Source organism: Colossoma macropomum, unplaced genomic scaffold (genome assembly GCF_904425465.1).
Source record: "Colossoma macropomum unplaced genomic scaffold, Colossoma_macropomum, whole genome shotgun sequence".
Taxonomy (NCBI): Eukaryota; Metazoa; Chordata; class Actinopteri; order Characiformes; family Serrasalmidae; genus Colossoma; species Colossoma macropomum.
In genome coordinates this window covers 26,532,183-26,555,591 of record NW_023494801.1, presented here as the reverse complement: position 1 = coordinate 26,555,591, position 23,409 = coordinate 26,532,183, and the positions used below count along the sequence as shown (strand labels likewise).

Genomic DNA, 23,409 nt, shown 5'->3' with positions numbered 1-23,409 from the left:
ATCTTAGGCTATCAGAAAACATAGTGTAGCATGTTCAAGAAATATTGTTAACATGTTATTTGCAATTATTCGCTGGCTTATTCTGATAAGGACTCTTATTGTGAAGGTGGAGAAAGCCACCAGGCTGTGTTTATGTGTAGATCAGGAAGAACTGAGAGTCAGTCTAGTGCTGATGGCTGAGAAAGTAAAACATAGCAAGACTAGATCGAACTGTTAGAGAAAGCTCTGCCTATGTACAGAGGGGCTGTGGCCAACAACAGCTGGTTAATAAAGCACCATGACTCATGTAAAAGCTGTATCTCCTCTAATAGCGGTGAACACTACAGTAGTATGTATTTATGTTTTGAATTTTAATTGAGAAGTTACAAAGCAATGTTTTTGAACATGAAAAAGAATCTTAGAGTTAAAGAATTATTATTAAATAGTAGCATTACATATTAGTTTTTATAATATGTTACAATTAAAACTTAATGACATATACAATGAAACATATAAACATACTTTTTATGTCTCTTTATTTGTATGTTCATCCTTTTTTTACTCCGCAAATACATGATGTCCTCATATGTGGACTGTTTGATGTTTCAATAGCAGTGATTTTTATGTAAAATGAAAATTCATACGATTTTTAATGCAGATCTGAGTGATAAAAAATGATTTTTAAAAAAAAATCTGAAAACAATTTCCACTAATTTCTGCATGAAAGGGTTGGTCATGCTTTTCGCTCTTTCTGAGTTCTGCCGTTCGCCCAAAACTCTTTCCACCCAGCATGGCGTTCAACAACAAGCACGTTCTCCTGGGACTTTGCATCTATTTCCTCCCAGCCAGCATTGCTATTTACATTTTTACCCTTCATATCGAAATGTAATGATGGCTCTCTGGTCTTCCTATTCATTCCTTCTCCCATCTGATGGGCCGAATGAAGGCATAGTCATGCCCCCGCTGGCCACCAGCCTGCAGGCCTTTCAGGAAGGGCCTATATCTGTTTCCTCGCTAATGCAGCCCGAATGGCTTCACATGTTCCTCTGGCCCTGTATATAAACCACTCCATCAAAGCCTGCGCTCTGATGGAATGGGGGAATTTGGATTCCTACGCAACAAAACAAGGCTCAATCTCCCATTTCCATGTGCCGCTTATTGATAAGGGCTAGAACAGCACTCTCGCTGCTAGCCCAGGGCTAAGTGTCGCAGGCTCAGATTGTCCCGCCACTACTTAGGAGGAGGAGAGGTGGGGAAAGACATTTCCAGACGGCCCGAGGAGCGGGAGACGACAGGAAGTGATTTGTTTTCCCGTTCCAGTCTGTCGAGTATGCGTGCGGTGAGGCCACTGAACTGGCCTGTTGACAAACGTCTAAAACCCCTTGTTGCGCGCTATTGATTCCATCGCTCTACTCCTCCCCCCCTCCTCTCACCTCCCGTCTTCTTTTCTTCTGCCTCAAGCCAGGATTACATTACACCAGTTATACCCCCATTATAGCCACTGTTCACAATCAGACTACGTGCAGGCCTAAGCAGGGTTGCCAAGCATTCGTACATTTACGGACAGTCTGTGGCTGTTAAAGGGGAATTTCACCAATTTTTAAAAACTTCTACACAATTCAATCATGGAGATGTCAGCAAAGTTATTCAGTGGGATCTGATGTAAAGTGGTCCACCAAAGATACATTTACAGATGCAGATTTCTTTACAGTGGTGCTGATAGGAGCCAGGGGTCACCATGTCTACAATACAAATATACCCATTTTATTTACTATCCAAAAGCACCAGTAAACCTACACGTCATCTGAGTTCTTTATATGTACTCTTATCAAGGGCAAAATAATGTTTTCTTTGGGTTCTATTTTGCCTGATAACGTAGTACGTTTACGTTATTGTCTAATAATGTAGACCATGAATGAATGAAGAAATAGATTTTAGGCCAAAAGCTTTTATGTCTCAAGCAGCACATTTGTAATCAACACTGCAGATGTCTGGATCCTTTCAGCACCACTGTGAACATTTCTGACTCAGTAAGTCTCTCTAAAACTGAGTACTTCCCATCAAACCACTCAATACTTTGTATACTTTGTTTAATTTAAGAAATTTTAAAGTATTAGTGGAATTCCCCCTTAATTTGTAAAAACGGTTTCATTAAAGACATCCCAGCCTTCTGCCAAACTGTAAAAAAGACATCTTTTCACAGTCAAAGTACTGATAATTTCACAATTTTAAGAATACGACAAAAAACAGGTAAAAATACAGACTCCTGTAAAATAACAGCAACTAATTGTAACTGTAAAAAGTGTCATTCGCTATTAATGAGCAATATTCATGTCTTTTTGTTTGCTTTCCTATGTTAATCAGGACGCTCATACAAGACCTTGAATCTCTTCATTCCCCACCAGAAAACGAAAACATTTAACAAGTGAAATCACCGTTTGGCAACGTAGAAAAATGCAATGTCATTATGCTAGTAGTGAACGATGCTGCCTCTCATAGATGCAAAAAAACAATAGAAATTGAAGGTTTAACAGAAGTTAGGACACCTCTGGAGCTGCCCTACACACTTACATAAAGAACCCCAAAAAGGGCCCTTCCGTTGTAACAAGCCTTACATCATAAAAATAGAAGAACACTTTGGGTGCTATACAGAACCCTTTGCAAAAAAGTGCTATGTAGCTAGCTAGCATTAGCAGCCGAAGTACATTTCCCCACACATGCACAACAACTACCTGATATTCTCCATGTTTTAGTCTACAATACAAAAACTTTATGATTACGACTTCACAAGTAGAAAACGCATCTGAAGAGCATTTGAAGGCGTAAAACTGCAACGTAAAGTTCCCTCCTGAAACGCCTCATTAGCTTTCCTTCATCTGTGGGCCACACACATTAGAGCAAGTGTGCTCATCCATGGCCCAGCCAAGGAGAATTCAGCACGTTATCTCCCACAACATAGAAAAATATGAAAGCCTTGGTTACATGCAAGCTATCTGCATTTGATCAAACCCACCCACCCAAAGAAAAAAACAGATGGTTTATCTGGGAGTCCATGGTGCATCCTGGAGGTAAACAGGGGTCAGACCACAGTCTACATGTTGCTGTAACAGCAGTGTAGACTGTAATTGCGTGTCTATGTGTGTGTGTGTGTTGGTCTGTGGTGGGTTCTGTCTCATCTCCCCTGGTGGCTCTCTGCTTTAGCTGGGTCTCAACTGTCAGTCACAGTTTAAAGTTCATGAAATTTCTATGAGAATCGATCTGAAGAGAAGGGGGTGGGGGGGTGGGGGGGGCAGGCTGTGCTGATTGATCAAGCCAGGCCTCCAAGCTTGCCTCTGAATTTCACTCGCTCTGTGTTAGCGTAGTGAAGCTAACAAGTGTGCACTTGCTAATTGCTGGACATACAGTAGGCTTGGCAACAGGCAAGAAAACAGCAGCTGCCCTTCACATTGAACATTTCACGACACATTTCATAAAGCAAAGGTTTAAAGTTTCTGTAAGTTACATAAACAGAAGTTAAGAATGTTTTTCCTTCTTTTGCACAGTTAGTGTTTCAGAGATGATATACGCACCATATGGTGAACAGCAGGCTGGTGTTCACTAAACCCTGTTCCTGGAGATCTACGTTCCTGCAGAGGGAAAGTTCCAACCACAATTTGCCACATTTGTTCAAGCTTATTAACTTCTTCAGTAGTCGTAGATCGGCTATATTGGTCAGATGCATTGGTGTTAGGTTAGATTAGCAAATTGGAACTTCAATCAGGATTAGCAGGAAAGAAGATCTTCAGGATGAGGGTTGGTGACCACTGATGTAGAGCTCCGTTTTTGGCCTTTTTGGTCATAAAATGGCACATTTGCAGAACTAGGATGTTCATAACTAGAAGAAATGTTTTATGCACTGCTAAAAGATGCATTATTATTATGCATACTACATTTTTTTTTTAATTTCATACAGTTCTGATTAGTTCATGGCCGATTCCAGCTTTCTATTTACACCACACGACGCTGCTTCTATCTTAGAATCCAGGCATCATATTACAGAAACTTCTTAAGCTATTCTGGTATCTTGCTAATACCTTTGCTGTGCATTGAAAATAAGCAAAATGTATAAATGTAAACAAATGCCTATAGCCTGATTTTCAACTACTACACTGTTAATTATTGCAAGGATTTTAAAATAGTGAAAAAAACAATTTTTTTTACGGTAAAATACTGTATTCATCATCAGCTCATCTTAAGATATGCTCTGTAATGACAACAAATTACTATGAAGTTGATATTGAGCTGTACTGAAAAGCATTATGGGATATAACATTAAAAATGCATTTAAAAACATTTATAGTGCTTTTTTTCTGACAAATCAGGTTTTGGTGTTTTAAAGAGTCTATAGGCCTGGTAAAATGAAAAACTTGGTCATTTGTAAATCTGTAGTAAATTACTGCCTACTGAGTTGTATTACTTTTACAGTTCTTATGTAAAAATACAGGGGATTACTGTATTTTATTCTAGCTTATTACTGTACATATACAGCAGAATGCAGCTACATTACAGCAATCTTGTGGTTCAGGTGACTGTGAAATCAAAGTATACTGCTGCTATTTTGTTGGTTTTTACTTTAATATGGTACAGTAAACTACTGTGAAAGTGATACAGTAATTTAATTTTACAGTGGATTTTCCATTTTGTTTCCAGCACAGAGAAACTACAAAAAAAAAAGCTAGAAAAACTAGGAAAACTAAAACAATACATACCATCAACCATTGATACCATCCTTTTGTCTCTCATAAAGGATGGGTAAAGATGAATAACAAGTCAGAAACTTGGCAGTCGATTTTGTTTCTTAAACTAGCACTTGCAGTTACAACTTGAAAGAATCGTAAATGCAAGTAGTAAACTCTGGAAAGTGCAAGGTGTGAAATACAAGGTGGGGAAAGTTCAGGACCCCTAATAAAGCCCCTAAAAGTCTCATGATCAAAATTTTGGGGGTCCCTGAAAAAAACTTGTTTAATTTAAGACCTAAATGAGTTACAATGTACATATTGCCAGCCAGGACAGTCTCTGACACCACAACACACCAAGCAGTGAGTCATGTCACTGGCCCACCTCATGTAAACATGTTTTCATGTTCTAAATTACTAAGCGCAGATGACCACCTGAACACTAACAAGTGGTAGTGATGATTTGCCCACTTACTGACTTCATGAGCTGAGGAGGATCGTCCGAAAGCACCAGAAGGCAGTTTTAGTTAAAAATATCATGCACCTCGTGGGGAGAGTGCTTTTGAGACACACTTCCTGTAGGTGTCACTCAGCTTAATCAAGGTGGTGCTGAGGCAATTAGCGGACGGATGATTAGCACATCTAGCCGATGAGGCAGACGGATGCTACAGTAATCAGGAGGGCTGCAAGATTGCAAACACTGCAGCATCTCACAGGGAAGAGAGAGAGAGAGAGAGAGAGAGAGAGAGAGAGAGAGAGAGAGAGAGAGAGAGAGAAGGGGGGGCGAGAAGGAGAGAGAGGAACAGAAAGAAACTGCAGCAGAGAAAAATGTAGAAAAAAGAAGAAGGAAAGAGATAGAGAGTGGCGTGAGAACGAAGTACAGAGAGAGAAGCAAGAAGGACAGTAGGAAAAAGAAAGGAAGAGAGAGATAAAGAAGTGAGAGGCTGAGAGAGAGAGAGAGAGTAAATATATGAGCAAGAGACTGACATATTGTAGAGTAAGAGAGTGTGAAGGAGAGAGAGAGAGAGAGAAAGAGCAAGAGAGAGAGAGAAAGTAAGAGTAAGAGAGACAAACACAGAGAACAGCAAGAGAGCATGAGGTGGAGAGAGGGAAGCGAAAAGGAGGGAGAGAGAGTAAGAGAGACAAACTGCAGTAGCATGAAGTTAAGGGAGAGAAGCAGATAGAAAAGAAAGACTGTAAGAAAGAAAGGGAGTAAGAGAAGCGGAAAGAGAGAAAGAAGCAAGGATGAGAGAGTTAGAGAGAGAGAAAGACGCAAGAAGGAGAGAGAGAAGGAAAGGCAAGAAGGAGAGTAAGAAACAGAAACATGAGAGAGAAAAACAGAGCAAACGTGAGTGAGAGACTGACACGTATTGCAGAGTAAGAGAGTGAGCCTGAGTGTAGAAGAGAAAGCAAGAGAGTGAAGGAAAGAGAGAGAGAGAGTGTGTATGTGTGAGAGGGAGTGAGGGGAACAGAATGTGGTTACTGTCACCTCCACTGTACTCTGTGTGTGTGTATGTGTGTGTGTAGCGCTACCTCAATCTGCAGCGCTTTACACTCCTGCAGTTAACACAGATCCTGTTACATATGCCACACTCACTGACAGTGTGTGTGTGTGTGTGTGTGTGTGTGTGTGTGTGTGTGTGTGTGTGTATGTCAGTGTGTATTAAACTAGGAGATTAACTCTTGACAGAAAATTAAAGCGATAGTTCAGCAAACCATTTCCACAGTTCCCCCTCAGGCCAAATGTAGTGAGTCAGCTGAGAGATGCTGGGTGTCTGAACTTTACTTCTTCAGTTCTGCACTGGAGCTATGAAGCTAATGTAGCTAACATGTAATGGAAGCTTATAGCCTCTCAGGTTAGCACTGCGCAAACCACACACCTAAATCATCACTGATATCTCAAATTGGCTGCTTAAGTGGTTTTATGTCACTGTATAACATACTGTAATATAATACTGGACAGAAGTGCATCACACAGCTTAGTGGCAAACCTTAAATATCAAAACTTTGTCAAAAGGCGAGAAAAAACACCTGTAAGATAATGCTAATTTCTGCTAGCGCACCTATAGGGACCATTCTGCCATCTTAGTTCAAACTGGAGTACTACAGTAAAAAAAATATTTTTAAAAAAAGTATTCAGACCTTGGATATTTACAAGGATTATGTTATGATTCATTTAAACCAAAGACATTACTTGACATCGTAACAAGCTAAATATATACAAAATCATAATTTATAGACTACTATTGGGAGGGGGCTGTCCCAAACTCTGACAGCTAAACTTGTGAAAATAATACTTACACATTTTTATTAAGAATGTTTAGATCTTTTTGATTTCTTTCAGGGAGAAATTGAACGATTTAGATTTATTCCAAGTTTAACCTTTAAATTAAAAACTTTAAGAAATCATGTCACACATTTTCGTCAATACCAAAACACAAAATTTCATAGCAAACATTATAATCACGTCGAAATTTGTTAGCCAAAAATTGTCATCACCGAAACCGTCACTAACATTTGGTAAACATTTAATCATTTCATCACATTGTCATTACCGAAACAACAAAATGGAATCTTCAGTCATTTGTTTTAATAAAACAAACATAACTAAGGTATAGTTCAGAGGTCGGCAACATATGGCTCCATAACTGCATGTGGCTCTTTTACTGCCCTGTTGCAGCTCCACAGCAGAATTCGATTTTTAGGTGAAAATAAAATAATTCTCCGTTGCAGTAAAATAAAGCTCTGCTGATCATTCAACACAGTTTTAACAATAAACGGTCTTAAACGCTTCACTAATTCACTATTCTTTAACCCTGAAGGTTGGCACACACGCACCTCAGACACCATTTGAGGAGGAATGGGAAAATGCTGGCGATTGAGAAGCGACTTCAGCTTCAAAAAAAGTCAAACGTTGAGAGACATTTTACAAGAATTTGTTCCACTTTTGAGGAAAAGTTTCCTGCCAGAGATGTAAGAAAAGCTACTATAGCTGAGCTAAAGCTTAAAGCAGAGCAAAGTTTGTGTTTTCATTTATATTATATTTTTAGCCTATACTAACACATCAGCACATATTTACAGCCAAGATGGTAAAATGGACATAGATGTTGTGGCTCACAGGGTGGTTTGATTTTTGTGGAAAGGACAAAATGGCTCTGCTTAACATTTCAGTTTCTGACCCCTGGTATAGGGTCACTCAAAGCAAAAGAATTTTTGTCTAAAGTCTGAGTCAGTTAAAAGTTTGAAATGTGTTTTCAACTCTGGCTTTGAACCAGTTCAGTAGATGATTCATGTGGTATCCTCTGTTTTACAGTGTCTGTTTTACTAAAGTCCCCTGGCATAGAGCTGTCAAAACCAATGGGAGAGCAACATCCTAATTGGACAATTTTCCATTAGACGTTCCAAGATTTTAACCCCTTAGTTTCCAACAAAGAGATAATAATGAGACCAAAATACCCTCAGAGCTTAAATACAACATGATGATTCTGTTGAATAAACATGAACTAAAACTTACAGATATATATTTGTTTTTTAGTGCCAGAAATCATTAGGCCTAGAATGCCCTGAGGGTTCCCCACTGGCATGGCTAAAAGCAGCAGTAACAGCCATCTTGAAGCCTAAATTTTGTCCATACTTTTCTAAATAGCAAATAACACAGAGCTCTTTTGTTTTCCTCTCTGTCTGGTTGAAAAGAGGCTTTTCAGGACACGGTGCACTCCTGAGCTCTGGAAATGTCTCCCAAGCCCCAAGAAACCTCACCTAGAGCTGCCTTGCAAAACTTTAAAGGCCTTTTGAATTACTTGTGTGTCACACTGCACCACCACTTTTGGCAGATCCCCTTCACAAACATCTGCACGCCAACTCCGATCATCCAGGCATGTTTGGAATAAGAACCAGCTCCAAACCAATGAGTGGCATACAGACTCGCAAAAGGCTTTAAAGCGATAGTTTTAGACAAAAAAATGATCAAATCATCGCTTAAGAATCATGTAAGGCTACATTACACCTAAAGGCTCATTTATACTGCCTTTACGTATGAAAAAGAACACGTCCGTTTCAAACGATAATCACTGCCCACTTACTTCCATGCATCTTTTACATTGGCATGGATGTTAAGCAGTACATCCACTAGAGGGCAGTCCAGAGAAAAAAGTTTTTGACAACAACAAACATGGCGATGGTGGAGGAGGTCGTAAAAATGTGCCAACGTGGACGGAGAGAAATTACTTTCACTTATATTACCAAGGAAAGAAATTGGCAATGTGTTTTGCATGAACTATTGGCTACACTGCCCCCATGGCCCCCAGTGGTACTGTTCCGTGTCATCCATATCCCTGTGTGTGTATATATATGTGTGTGTAAATATATATATATATATATATATATATATATATATATATATATATATATATATATATATCAGAGAACGTGCACAAATATGGACAAAATTAATGCAGAGAACAGATAGAGGGCTCTGTCCATATCCGTGTCCATATTTAACTGTGAGCACCAATGAGCCGTAAGCCTTTCAGGACCAATAAAATAAACATACGTAACTTTTATATAGGCTACTTTCAGCAAGCATCAGTTGTCGTAAAGGCTGCTTTTGTCCATTTTGATGTCATTTCACCTCAGACAGTGTTATGACAATTGACACTTGGAATAAACCTTTAGAAATACCTTTGTAGGTTTATATCCTTTGTCTTGAAAGGCTTATGTAGGTGTTGCCTTATGAATGCTGCCTTTCAGTAAAGTGTTACCAAAAGTAAATAATAAAAATTTACCCAAACCAAAACATAATTAATCAGCCAAGACTTTTCATTTTCTGAAGTTATTTTGTACTAGAGCTATGTAGCTAACCAGTAAAGAAAGCTTACAGCCTACCAATTAGCATCATGCAAAATTGTAAAGTAATCTCAAATAGACTCGCTTACATAGTTTCTGACCAAATTAACAATTCAGGCTTCAAAATGCTTTTTATCAGTTCTGCAATGTGCTATTGCTTTAGAGTACCAGTCCCACCCAAGCGGTGATGTCATCGCCCCTCTATGTTCACACTTACTACCTAAGCAGCAGGTCTCTGAACAGTGGGTGGATGGGTTTGCTTTACAGTCATGGTCCAGCACAGAATTGCCTGCTGTTATTCTAAGAGCTATAAAGTATTTGGTATAAAGTCCTGGCAGTGGCTGCCAATAGAGTTGCATGTGCAAACTATAAAATGGCATTTGTTGAGTTTATTAGTTTAAAAACATTGGACTAGAATCTCCTGGTTTATTCAAAAAAGTGTAATCAAGGAACCTATATCATTATATTATTGTATGTTTTTTGTACTATTTTCACGGGTCATAGTTGTAGAGCCTATGTGGGAACAGTACTTTTGGACTAATCACACCTATGATTTCAATACGGCAAAGTATTTTGTCCCACCGGAAATGAATTGTGGAATGGTGAGAATGTTGAGGCCTAGTAAGACTTCAGCAACCACCTGGGAAAGTATAGCAACATGTTTTTTATAAATATCTATGGCCATTTTTATAACGCCTTATGAATGCAATGAATGTGTCTATAATTTCTTACAAATATAGTATTCATGGAAAGTGTGACCAGTGTGTAATACCTAGTGGCATCATTCAGTCAGAGAACATGTGTAATTGGGGTGCCCCAGGGGTTCTTAGAGTCTACACCCCCATGTGCAGTCCTGCTCCACATGTTCTTTTCCCAGCGGTGCTGCTGAGACGCTCTGAGCCCCTGCTACCTGAGACTGTAATCTCCTGTTTGTGTGAGCAGGTGGCCTGGGAGATAGTAGAGACCCCATCTGCTTCCACCATAAGCCCTTCCAAACCTGTACCTAGTCCTGCATCCTCTACACAAAGGGACGGACTCAAAACAACTGCTACCTCTAACCCAGCTCACTTTTTTCCACATAGAGTGACTAATCAAACAAAACTTCGGGATCTCAAAAAACCCAACAACTTCCACACAGGAAGGGCCTGACCCAACATTACTTCTACATCTTATTCTGCCCAAGGTCTTCCACACAAAGGGCCCATCTCAGTACTTCATCTCATTAAACCCAACACTCACATGGCCTAGCCAAACGTCTTGCATACAAAGGATCTAATCCAACACTCCTACATCTTCTACATCTTACCCAACTCAAGGTTTTCCAACCAAATGACTTTGCTCAACAATACTTAATTTCTCCAAACCTTATGTCTTCCACTCAAATGACCTAATAGCCCAACATGTTTCTAGCCTATTTTACATCTCACCAAACCCAACACCTTCCACAGGAATGGCCTAATCCAACAGTACCACTACATATCACCATACACAAAACCTTCCACAGAAAATGGCCTAACCTAGCAGTACCACTACATCTCACCAAGCCAAACATCTTTGAAATTGGCCTAACAAAACTGTACAGCTATGTCTCACCTAAACTAACACCTTCCACACAAAGGGTCTATCCCAACACTATTTCTACCCTCACCTACACCTACTACATCTGACTCAAAGTTTTCCACACAAAAGACTTTGCTCAACAATACTTAAAGCCAACAAAACATATGTCTTCCACTCAAATGACCCAACAGTACATTACTGCATTTCATCCAGTCCAGTAACTTTTTGGGCCTAACCCAACACTACTGTACATTTCATCAAACCCAACACTTTCCACAGAGTGGCCTAGCCCAACAGTACAACTATATCTCACCAAACCCAGCACATTGAATGGGAATGGGCAAACTCAACAGTGCTATCACATCTTACCAAACCCAGCACCTTCCATGGGAATGGCCTAGCCCAACAGTACTATTAGGTCTCACCTAACCCAACATCTTCCTCACAAATGGTCTAGTCCAACAGTGCTACTACATCTCACCAAACCCAACACTTTCCACAGAAAATGGTCTAACCCAACTCTGCTGGTACGTCTTACCAAACCCAACATCTTCCACACAAAGGGTCTAGACCAACACTATTTCTACATTTCACCAAACCCAACATCTCACACACAAAGAGTCTATCCCAGCACTACTTCTGCATTTCACCCAGTCTAGCACATTCAACTCAAAGGGCCTAACCCAACAGTTCTGCTCTTCTTCAACAGGCTCAGCACCTCCCTTACAAAGGGCCTAACCCAACACTTCAGCTGCCCCTCCTGTTTGCTGCCTGTGAGGCACTGGGCATGCCTAGACCTGTGGAGTGGGCCCAGGAGAACCACAGCCCTGAAGCTCACACATCTCCCAGCTACGGTGTTTATTAATGCCACTGGAGCGTGTCCTGATACACTGAAGTCAAACGGGCTACTGTACATGTGATGGTTATGCTGCATATAGACAGATTACAGAATATATAATAAAGTAGTGCTGCAATATTTAAGTCTTAGGACTTGAATACCATAAAAATGCCAAATGTTGAAATAAATTTAGCTTATTTTTGAGATTATTATTATTGTTATTATTTTTACTGTTATTATTCTTACTGGGCCCTGAAGCTGCAGAAGCAATAATTTATTCCTGATTGGGAGTGCTGTTTCAGAGCGAGTCGGATCCATGCTGCCAGTCTGAGGGCTTGTAATGTGTAGATCAATGTGACCGTGGAGGGAAGCGGGATCAATGACGGCTGAGTTATTGCAGTATTTGGCTACTGATTTTTTTTCGAGAGATGTTTTCCCAGGAAAGTCAATACCCTCAGGCTCGTCTCACTCTTTTCTGCCCGCTTCCCTCCCTGCAGCATGCACCTGGGGGGATATGGCCTCCAGAGACGGGGAGGGGGGATTGGAGATTGGGACGGGTAGAGGAGGGGGAGAGAGGGATAAAGAGAAAGAGAGGAAGAATAGTGGATTAGAGAGTGAGAGAGGGGTGAGATAGGAAATAAGAGGGATGATAAGAGGGCTGATAGGGGCTAGTGGTGATGTATCATAATGATGTCACTTAAAGAGAAGGGCAGCGTCAACAAAGCATCTACAGTGCACTCGTATTGGTCAGATTTGTCTAGTTGGGCGAACTTATGGTCCATTTACATAAACTCTGGATCTCCAAAAATTGTGATTGAGGAACCAAATGTCCATAGCATCTGCAAATAGTGGTCGTTGAGCATTATTTCACTATAAAGATCAGCTGGTGTTTTCATTTACATTACTCTTATGCAAATTTTTTGCCTAAGGACTCCTATTGGTGCAGCTTGGTGTTCTAGCCTGAACAGGGGGTCTTCTGCTTGAAAGGTGAGGCTACTACTCACTATGCTACACCAATCATCAAATGTTGTAAAGAAATACAAACCGAAATGATGCAATGTTATTGGCCTACACAAGAAAACACCTGATAGATGGACTCTTAAAGGGTCACTGTGGCCAAAATCAAACAAGTGAGGATTGCTAAATCTGTTGCATACATGCCTGCTCACATTGTACAGTGGTTTCACAATAGCCCTGCTAGATTTTCCAGTTTAAAGACAATGAAAACCCCCCTTTTGGGGAACCTTTGAAAAACTACAAGTGCTTTGGGATGGATGATTGAAAGTTGGGCTGTTTGAATTTTTTACTAGCGCAGAAGAAATTCAGATAGCTAAAGGCACTGTTAGGAGATTGATTATCGCATCTGTTTTAGTTTAGCCACAGCCAGTTTCCACCCACAGGATGCTAACAAGCTGGAAGGATAAAGGCTAGCATGTGCTTCCTCTGTCTTTTCAACCTGCCACAAACACAGCATCAATGGACAGCTCAGCATACTTGAAGGAGAATGCTAACCACTAATTCTGTTACACCAGCTAATAGATTAGCATGGCGCTGAGTAATGGGAGAAAGTGAGGCCAATTATGCAATAGACTCTGGGACACGATTAGCTGTGGCCTTGCCAGCGATCTCCCAATGTTAAGACCAATGCTTAGAGCCGGATTTGACTTTTTCCGGCACAAATTATGCCTTGTTCCCAGTATTATAGTCTGATCTCTCGCTCACTGATACACACATCTGATCTCGGTCCTCAAATGCTACTGTCTGATCTCCCCACTTATTCTGTAATAAGTGCTACTTGCTGATCCCTCTGCTTTCTCGCTAACATAGCAAAGCTGATCTCTCCACTCGTTCTCTGATACAGTAATGGAAGTGTAATCTGCCCGGATGAGCGTATGAACCTTCTTTGATGCCTTTCTGGGGCCCATTATCGTTACTGAATGACAGATAAAAGGAGGCCGATAAGGGAATAATTTGAATCTGCACAGAAACGCCAATATCATTTGCTAACGTGCTCCGCTCTCTCTTGCTCGATCTCTTTTTCCGTCTTGTGACTCGGAGCCCTTAATTTTCTAATGACCTAAATGTGTGCCTTCCAAAACATGTCAAGCTGGCTTGTTTTCATTTGGAAGCAGTGGGCAGAAAATGAGGCTGAGAGAGGAGCACTGCGGGCTGATGGGAAATTCCCTGGCGAGAAAGACATCGCCGGGTTTTGGATGCACTCTGTCTCTCCGCTCGTTCCGTGAGGCCTGCCTGCTTCAGTATTTAAAAGCCTGCTTCACATTTCTCGTCCAAGAAAATCACACATTCCTGGAACCACAATTAAGATGCAGCGATGTACGCCGAAGCTCATCCGCTGCCTAAAATATGTATGGAAAGGGCCTAATTTGCTGGGCACAATGACATGCTGTTGTGGGAAATGGTGTAACTGGACCGGATAGTGATGTATTATAATATCTCAATGTATATCATTGATGTTGTAAACTTAAATGTCCAAAATGGCAACTTTAATGTACATTCAAGAAAGAAAATTGGTTAATTTCTTATGAAATGTTCACAGGCCAACATTTAAGAAAATGTTTTCAAGGTAACACTTTATTTTAGGGAACATAAATTGGGGGGTTCAGTCATTCAGAGTGGTTTTCTGTGAAATGATTTATTATAGAGATACTTACTGACTGTGGTGGTGATAGGAACCAGGGGTTGTGATATCTACGATGCAAACAGAGCTATTTTATTTACTAACCAATACAATCAGTGAACCTATACATGTCCTCTGAGTTTTTATGTTAATGATGGTAAAATAACGATACTTTTGAAATAATATGTTTTCTGTAGGGACTATTTTGCCTCATAACACATCTAAAATTATATACACGGACTTCCGGCTCCTATCATCACCTCGGCAAACATTTGTGCCTCAATAAATTTCTCTAGAATAGATCATTTCACATCAAACCACTCTGAATGACATCTCAACAACTGATTGCATTATTAGTTGTAATAATTAACAATAAACACTGTCTGTTAGGACCTTACTATGCAAATTATTGAGTAGGAATCAATCACTAATATATACATTGTGTAAATGTATGATATTTGGAATTTTATACCTAAACATTATGGACAGTATCAAGTGTCTCCTAACGTTTACTGCATTTGAGCTTATAAGAGTTCAATAAGTCACTAATACTTCAATATGTCTTCTATATTCTAAAGTATTCCAAAGAGTTGTGATCAGTAAGTAAAGGCTAAAAAGTACTAAACAACTTCAATAAGTCCATTTGGGGTTTATGAACGGTTTACAATTAGTTTATTAATGGTAACTAATTACCATTAACACTTTACGATTATTAATAAGAAGTTAAATAACACAGAAATAAAAAGTCAACAGTGAGCTGTTATGTAATTATGATGAATGTGAACATCTGATGATCCTGACAAGTATAATAGTGACTAATGGAGAAGACAAAGTAAGATAAGTAACAGCTAGATCTGACGTTTAACAGCATACATGAACGTGAGCTCACTATTTGCCAAGCAACAAGTCACTGTTGCCCTTTTATGTATGAGTTACAACTGCTTAATAATGACACTTTATAAGGATAGTCTTGATAGACTGTGTGTGTTTTAGTGTTTTAGTAAATTCTTCAGTAAATACTTCAACTTGAAGCCTCACTCTTAACACTGGAGGAGGCTTTAGTACAGTACGCTTCACTTTTCTTAGAGCGGATAAATACAACTTATGAACTCTTTTAATTTGTTATGATCAGTACTTATAATGTATTATGTCAACAATTCATAATGCATAATAAAGCATGGCTATAACATATAATGCATTTTTATAAATATTTCTAGCTATGTTTATAATGTCTTATGAATGCATTATAACATGTTATGAATGTGTTTATAGATGCTTACAAAGGTGACATTCATAGAAAGTGTTACTGACTTCTTTGGCACTGACATTATAACATGTTATTAACACTATTTATAATGCATTATATTAACAATTCATAATGTATAATAAACATGGCTATAAAGTGTAATTCTGTGTAATTCATTTTTATAAATATTTATAACTATGTTTATAATGCCTTATGAATACATTATAACATGTTATAAATGTGTTTATAGATGCTTACAAATGTGACATTCATAGAATGTGTTACCAAAAAAAAGTTTTTGAAACAGCAATAAATATATGCTGTTATACGTGAGAATTACTTAACTTGGGTTTAATAAGATTCGCACATCTACAGCGATGCACTCTATAGAGCGATGATAAGTCATCGTCCAATCAGACAGACGTCACATTGAGATCATTGTCTACCAAAAAAAAGGCGCCCTATTCCACAGGTGCATTTTATTCAATCCTTTACCATCGGCAGTACATTTCCGTCCGCTACTGCTTTTGAAGTAAGATCTATTCACGATGTACAAGAAAAAAGCATAAATGTGCCATTCTGCTGTCAGTCAAATCATGCGGTGGTCTGTCTGTGAGGACATTAGCATTGCAAAGGAACGGTCCGAGGTAAGACGGGGCCCGGCCGGCCCATTGTAAAGTCGTCTTTCTGCGCCGCTCGTATGCACCACGCCTGCGAATGAAGCAGTGTTGAACAAAGCCAGGGCGAAATGCGTGCCGAGATAAACCTCATGTTTAACAGAAAGCCTTAACACCGGCCCCTCTTTTAGGCCGACGCCGTGACATTTTCTTATCACGCTAAACAGTCCTCCATCTGACCTTTCCTCTACTTTGAATGGCATCTCGGATTATTCCGATGAATAATCGGCCACTGAAAAGCATTGATTGTACGCCGCGATACTCCAGTGTGGGACGAGCCCAGCCTGACGGACGCTGGCCGAAAGTGAAGGACGTAACAGAGGAATAAAAACTCAGTACCAACTTGGGGAAACATTCATGATGAAAAGGCTGTGATACAATGCAATATGATAACAAGGACACTGTGTGATTGATGTGACTCTTCAATAGCATCTCTTGAGCTGTGGTCATCTCCATGTATGGCTACTTTGACTGAGTGTATGTTTCTGTTTTTATCAGTTGTTGATATTAGCATCACATGTACTCTGCATTTACATACGTACATAGAGTGCTTGGTATGGTTTTGGGGTATTTGAGAGATTCGTCCACCCTCAGTAGCGTTTTTAAATGGCCTTCGTCAACTTGCAATGAAATACTTTCACGTACTTTCATTACTAAAAAATTCAATATGTTATTGTAGCGTCCTGCTACTGGCTCAGGCTGCCGTAGGAGCTCGGGAGGCATGGCCATGCAAAGGGCCATGTGAAGAGGTTAATAAAAGAGCACTACTCACAGCAGAATCATGGCCTACTCGACGCTGATGCCACATTATGTTCAAGCCGACCTTTTTGTGGCTTCTCCATCTGTTACACATGACTGTTACTGTACCTTTGTTTCATTACAGTAAGCTAGCTTTTTTGCTAGTAGAACAAAAGGAGAAGGGCCTGCACCATAGTTTCCATTCTAAACCAAACATTTCAGCCAAAAAGCTTGCGTAGCTAGCTAATTAGCTCACTGAAACTAGTCTAGCCAAGGACAAGTAAGTTCCTTGTCCTGCAAGTGGCCACTTGTGTAATAAAGGTGTTAGTTATGAGGCAAAGTCAGCAACAAATGTGAAGAACAGTATTGAAACTTGAGGTGTGGGTTCATTTCCTCTTATTCTATTGCGTGCACAAAAGCTACTCCCCCTTGTGGAGAACTTTCAGCCTGCTAAACATGAATGAGTGAGTATTTGAGATAAAAACCAGGTTTATGAAATAATTTTGCATCTAAAAAGAACCAAAGGGAGAAGACCATAGAACAAACAGCGGTCAAACATAATCGATGCTATCTTAGCAAGAGCTCCTACTCAACAGTTGTTCCTTCTTGTTCCTTCCTTTCTTGTCCTCTGAATGGCCTCTTATGTAACATGTGCACAGTCAGCACAAGCTTGTTAAAATTGTATTTAAACTTGTGGTGTGGGTTCATGCCATTTCTTTTCTATTGTGCACACAAAAGCTACTTAAGTGCTAATAGTTCCCCCTTTTGGGGAACCTTCAGCCTGCTAAATATGAGTGATTGCGTATTTGAGATAAAACCTAGGTCCGCGAGGTAATATACATCAAAAAGAGAGCCTGACCAAAGGCAAGTGAGCTCCCTTTATTGGTCCTGGTCCCCCCTCTTTTGCCCTGCGAGTGGCCACATGTATAACATACTTTCTAAGCACTTTGGAGTTGTGAGGCACCTCATGGTCCTAGCTTTTACCTTTCTGTGTGGAAACCAGCTCCCCCTTGTGGAGAACCTTTAGCCTGCTAAACATGAGTAAGTTAGGGAGTTTGCCTATAAAAAGCTTTGAAAGTAGAAGGCTATAAACCAAACAGCTGTTGAACAGCTGTCGAAAGAAGTGTGTCCCGATGTTCTGGAAAGTTCTAGAGTTTACCTGTGTAGACGAAGCGTCCCGGCGCTCCTTTGCAGAACTGTTTGGACTTGTAGGAGAGGGTGACCTCCACGACCCCGGGGATGTGTCTTGGGGGCGTCTGCACTCGTATGGCGTGGGGTGTGATGAGCTAAAAAACATCAGAGAACACGTTCGCCACATCCCACTCGATACACATATCGATTAGCCACACCGTCACACCCTCGGGACTCCACTCTGACCCCTCACTCCGAGAAATCAGCAGTGCTGGTTTATCTCTTACAGGGTTGGATTTACAGTAACAAGGGAAACACTATGTACATACATGTGTTTGACTTTCGTATACATTCCTATGTGACTACCTTTGTAAATATTCATACAAAACACTGTTAGGTTTCACTGTATTTTGATGGTCCCCTATAACCCCTATAGCTATCTAGACCTACAGATCTTAATACCTATAGAGTTAATTATGTTATGAGTTGAGGTTAAAGTAATGTACATGTGAGTGTTGAGAAGTTAAGGTGAATTTAACGGATATTTAGTAGATTGTAAGTTAAATACAAATAGTACATCTTACAGTAAAAAGCTTCCAAACAGGGTTCTTCACACAATGCCATAGAGAAAACACTTGACTTCCTTAAAAAAAAACCCTTTAATGGATGGTTCTTTGGAGCAGTGGTTCTCAAACTGGTCCGTGAGGCCCCTCAGATAGTGAGACTGCTCTAAATACTTCAATAAATATATCTAAATATTTGTCCCTTTATCTGGTTTACAGTGGGTTATAACTCATGTAAACATAAACCAGGCTAGGACTACTTAATCGAACAGATGCCAAAATTTTAAAGCGCCAAATAAGTGACTTGTTTGGGTTTTTTTGTGTGTGTGTGTGTAAAATGTAAACAACCCACCTCGCTCCACACAAGCATGGTGCCAAACACCACCTGTAGGCCGTCAAAGAAGTTGTCCCCGATGATGATGACGGTGGCTCCACCAGTCGTCCAGCCTTCACTGGGGCTTATGGCCTTGATGCAGGGAGTGGCTGCTTCGAAAAACAAACAAAAACACAACAAAAATCAGAATTAGCTGCAAAATTAAACACCCAGCCCAAAAGACCCAGAACCAGAATACATAACTGAACGCGTAGAACTGAATCAGGCCAATGTCAACTTTTCAGAAGCCACACAATTTGTTGATTTTAACATTCAAAATCAATGCCATGAACCAACTCATAGGGCAAAGTTACTTGCACTTTTTCCAGTAACTCCAGGTCTTTTAAGTGGTTTTGAAACTGTACTGAATCATCTGGCAGTTTTTTCAGCCCTTAACAAACTCTTTCTTTTTTCTATTTCATCGTAATTTTTGATGTTACTTCATTTACCAGCATTTTACCCTTCAGCATTTGAGCATTGCAGGGAATAACAGACTAAGTGGGAACGATTTGTAATAACTCTGATGATTGTAAAAGCTCATTTTGGATTCTGCTCGTCAGGCAGCTCAATAAAGCCATTAGGAGATTGTTGAGGGATTTTTCTTTTCTTTTTTTTTGTCTTGTAGTTTATGGTAAAGTCGTCTTTGGAGACAGGCAGGCTGACTGAGTAAGTGACTGGGCCTTGTCTCGGCTGGCTATGGAGGGGAATTGATTGTGGCGCTGGCTGTGGTTGAAAGACTTATTACTGTATGGAGTAACTAGCAGGTTTCCCTGAAACATGAGGCATAGCATTGCGACATTCAAACACCAACATTCTAATGTTGTTTTTACACTGTCCCAGAATAAGAAATGATAAGAACATGTGTTCTTCCACAAAGGCATTCTTTTGTAGCAACTGTTGGACACGATTTATAGAAAATTACTGTCACTCAGGTGGTACCCCTCACATTACTGGGGTGGTATGTCTGGCTCTCAAGGATATGTCTTCAGTACCTTTAGTTATGGAACATAATTGGACCACATTACATTTATATGCAGTTATATTCCAGCAATTATATTTTGCATATCCCTGCTGTCAGAGGAAAACCTTGTATCTCTTATATCTTGTATTTTTGTCATTTTTTCAGTTTTTTGACATAATTTGAAAATGCATGTCACCCTTTATATTGTGTGGAAATTTCATGAAAAATGGACCAAAAGAAACAGCCCAAAATGACTTAAAAGTAAAGTAGGTTTTTTCCTTTTCCTGTAAAGTTACTATTTTGGAGATAAATATAAGGACTAAATATTATTTGAAATTAGTAGCCTCTTTCCTGGTGGCCATTCCAGGGATGGAATGGAAATCAACTGGGATATATATATATTTTTTTTTTCCAATTTTCAACCCAATTTAGTCATATCCAATTCCACCCACTAGTTAAGACTCCCCCAATCACACCATACCACCAACACTAGGAGAATGAAAGCGACCACCAACCACCAGTTCTGTTACATCAACTAACAGACACCTGCATTGGCTAACATTGCGCTGAGTGATGGGGAAGAAGGGGGAAGCCACCCCACCCACCCAGAGAGCGAGGCCAATTGTGCTCTTGGGCTCCTGGCCACAGATGTCTGTAAAACATGGATATTGTTAATTAATATAATCAAATAAAATATTTTCCCTTTAACTCAGATTAACTAGGACACTATTGGCTTTCTGAGTGTGAAATTGTGTGACTCTGTGTTGAGCTGCTAGTGAGCATTGAGGGGTGAAATGGGTACAATGAACAGCACAACTGCAGCTTTCTTGATATTAAAAATTGTATACAACTGCAACAATAAAATAAAAATAGCATTTAAACACAATAAAAGACTTTTCTAATGTTGACTTGCTTGCTCATATACAATGTAATGCAAAAACCAAGGGACAAGTGGAGATTGCTACTGTGAAAAAGGGTTAATAATTACTTTAAATGTAGGATATTTGAGAAAAATAGGGATTTTGTGTATTACATTTTCTTATGAGGTTGACTTGGGACTTTTGCAAGCATTTGCTAAAGCTTGACCAAACTCATAACAGTTGCTACTAAAGTCCAAATTTGTGGAGCATGGATAGATCAACTGACAAGTCAAACAAATGAGGGAGAATACTGGAAAAGCATTCTAGAGACTCCCACCAACCACACAAAGCTTTGGCATACTGATCAGCTTTTGTATTTGTTGTTGTAATTCTGCCAGGATACTCATTTTTTTTATGTCGAACATTGTACATCTGCACTAGCTGCATGCTTCTCCCAAATGTCAGAGTTTGGAAACCCTTGGCGTGAGCTTGGTGGGTATTATTGTGTAATGGATTGCTTTTCAAGTTTTACCGAAGTAAACTTCACTGCAATCTGGGGAATTCCAACATGCGGATAAATGAATTGAACAAAGCAGAGATGAACACCAAGATTGCTTTAGGGTCACCTGTTGGGGACTTTAAAGGAGGCTGGAGCAGCTGTTTACTTTGTGCCATTGCTCTCCAAAACATCCCCGTGCATGGAAGATGAAAGCTAGCTGTGGGCCGCCATTAGTAGCTTCCTCTTTGTGTGCTAGACTTCAGGGACACACTACAGAGCCTTATCTGTGCTTGAATAATGGAACCAATTCTCCTCTAGCAGGGAATATGGCTTTATAGTTGGGCCTTGTAGCGTAGGTGATTCCACAGGGCCTGTGCAGAACCCATGTGCAAGAGACTGTGTTAGCATGCGCGAGCTTCAGTCCTTCAGGACCACAGCACCACACAGAGTAGCATCTTCCCTGTTCCAAAGCACTTGAATGAACTCATCAAAGACTTGATAATTAGCTGAAGAATTTGAATCAGGGAAACCACTAAACTGCCAAGTCCTCTAGTCTTCTCGGACCAAAGTTTAGTATGCTATGCTATCAGTAGACCTGATGTCTTGTACACAGATTGCAGATCAGTGGGGAGAGTTTTACATGCTCACATCAAAGCTAAATGTAGGCTGCTTGTTATGCTTAGCTACACAGGTGTAATATACCTAAAATAGGCAGAGCTAACTGTCTCACTGGAATCTGAAATTTCACATTCTTTTTGTTTGTGTGTGTGTTGTGCTGGTCTGAGTGGATCAGACACAGCAGTGCTGCTGTGTCGCGTGCAAAAAATGCAAATCTGGAAATGGTCAGATCCTGCTGGACAATGAATGCAGGGTCTTACCTTCAGAGGGGTCCAGGCGGCGAGCCCGTCTGCCATGTTTGGAGTTGTTGTGAACAAACATATTGTCTGACACGGCCAGCACGTGGCCATCTACATTCACCGTAGTGGAAATCACCACCTGGGAGACGTTCATATTTAGTAAATACATTCAGGAAACGAAATCGATCCAATTTACTGTTTATTTCAGTAGCTGGTTCACCAGCTGAATATGTTCTCACCTGAAAGCGCCTCATGTCTCTGGGGTTCCCTGCATTTTTCAGACAGTTCTGATTACACTTGAGGAAGAACTTCAGGAAGAATCTGAAAAAAATAGGAGAAGCAACAAGAAGAAATGTGCGGTCAGTGTCATGGTTGAGTCATTTGGGTATATTAAGAATGAAAATGTAGCTTCTGGAACCCTGAGAAGAAAAAAACTAATTAAGAAAACATATAGAAACAGAACCTTGTCCAGTGCAGGTCCACCTTGTTGGTGTACAGTTAGAGACTGTAGTCCATCTAATGATATACAATTTCATCCTCTAGCCATTCATTAATGGTCAGTTGTTCACCGCAGATAGGCTCTTAGCTGGATATTTCTGTGGTGGACCACTCAACCTATCAGCCATGCTACTACCATGCCATTATCACTGCTGTGCTACCAGTGGTCCACCCCTGGCTCGCACCCCCCCCCCGCATATACAGTCAATAGTGGTCTTGTACAGTTCTAGAAAAAAGACACTAGAGCAGAGGTCTTCAAATCTGGACCTAGAATCCAGTCTTGGATTTTGCATTATAAGTATGACCAATCAGTTACACGAACAGTCAAACTGACTGCCAGTGAATAAAAATACAAGACCAGAAACTGGATTCAAGGTCCATTTGAAGATCTCTGGCACTGAGCTTTTAAACGTGGAGGTTCTTTAAACTTT

General features: G+C 40.1%; 1 protein-coding gene across 3 annotated transcripts in view; it reads right to left on the bottom strand.

The window, feature by feature from the left end:
• LOC118821202 (transcription factor COE3) overlaps positions 1–23,409 on the bottom strand; it is a 179,877-nt gene that overhangs the window by 41,510 nt on the left and 114,958 nt on the right. For 2 of the 3 annotated variants that reach the window (XM_036589703.1, XM_036589705.1), the window contains exons 7-10: positions 22,720–22,801; positions 22,502–22,619; positions 19,283–19,416; positions 18,396–18,522 (exon numbers count right to left, since the gene is read on the bottom strand). In XM_036589703.1, the coding sequence (XP_036445596.1) occupies positions 18,396–18,522; positions 19,283–19,416; positions 22,502–22,619; positions 22,720–22,801 (461 nt within the window). The remainder of the gene's footprint in view (positions 1–18,395; positions 18,523–19,282; positions 19,417–22,501; positions 22,620–22,719; positions 22,802–23,409) is intronic. The other variant, XM_036589704.1, reaches the window with a different exon arrangement.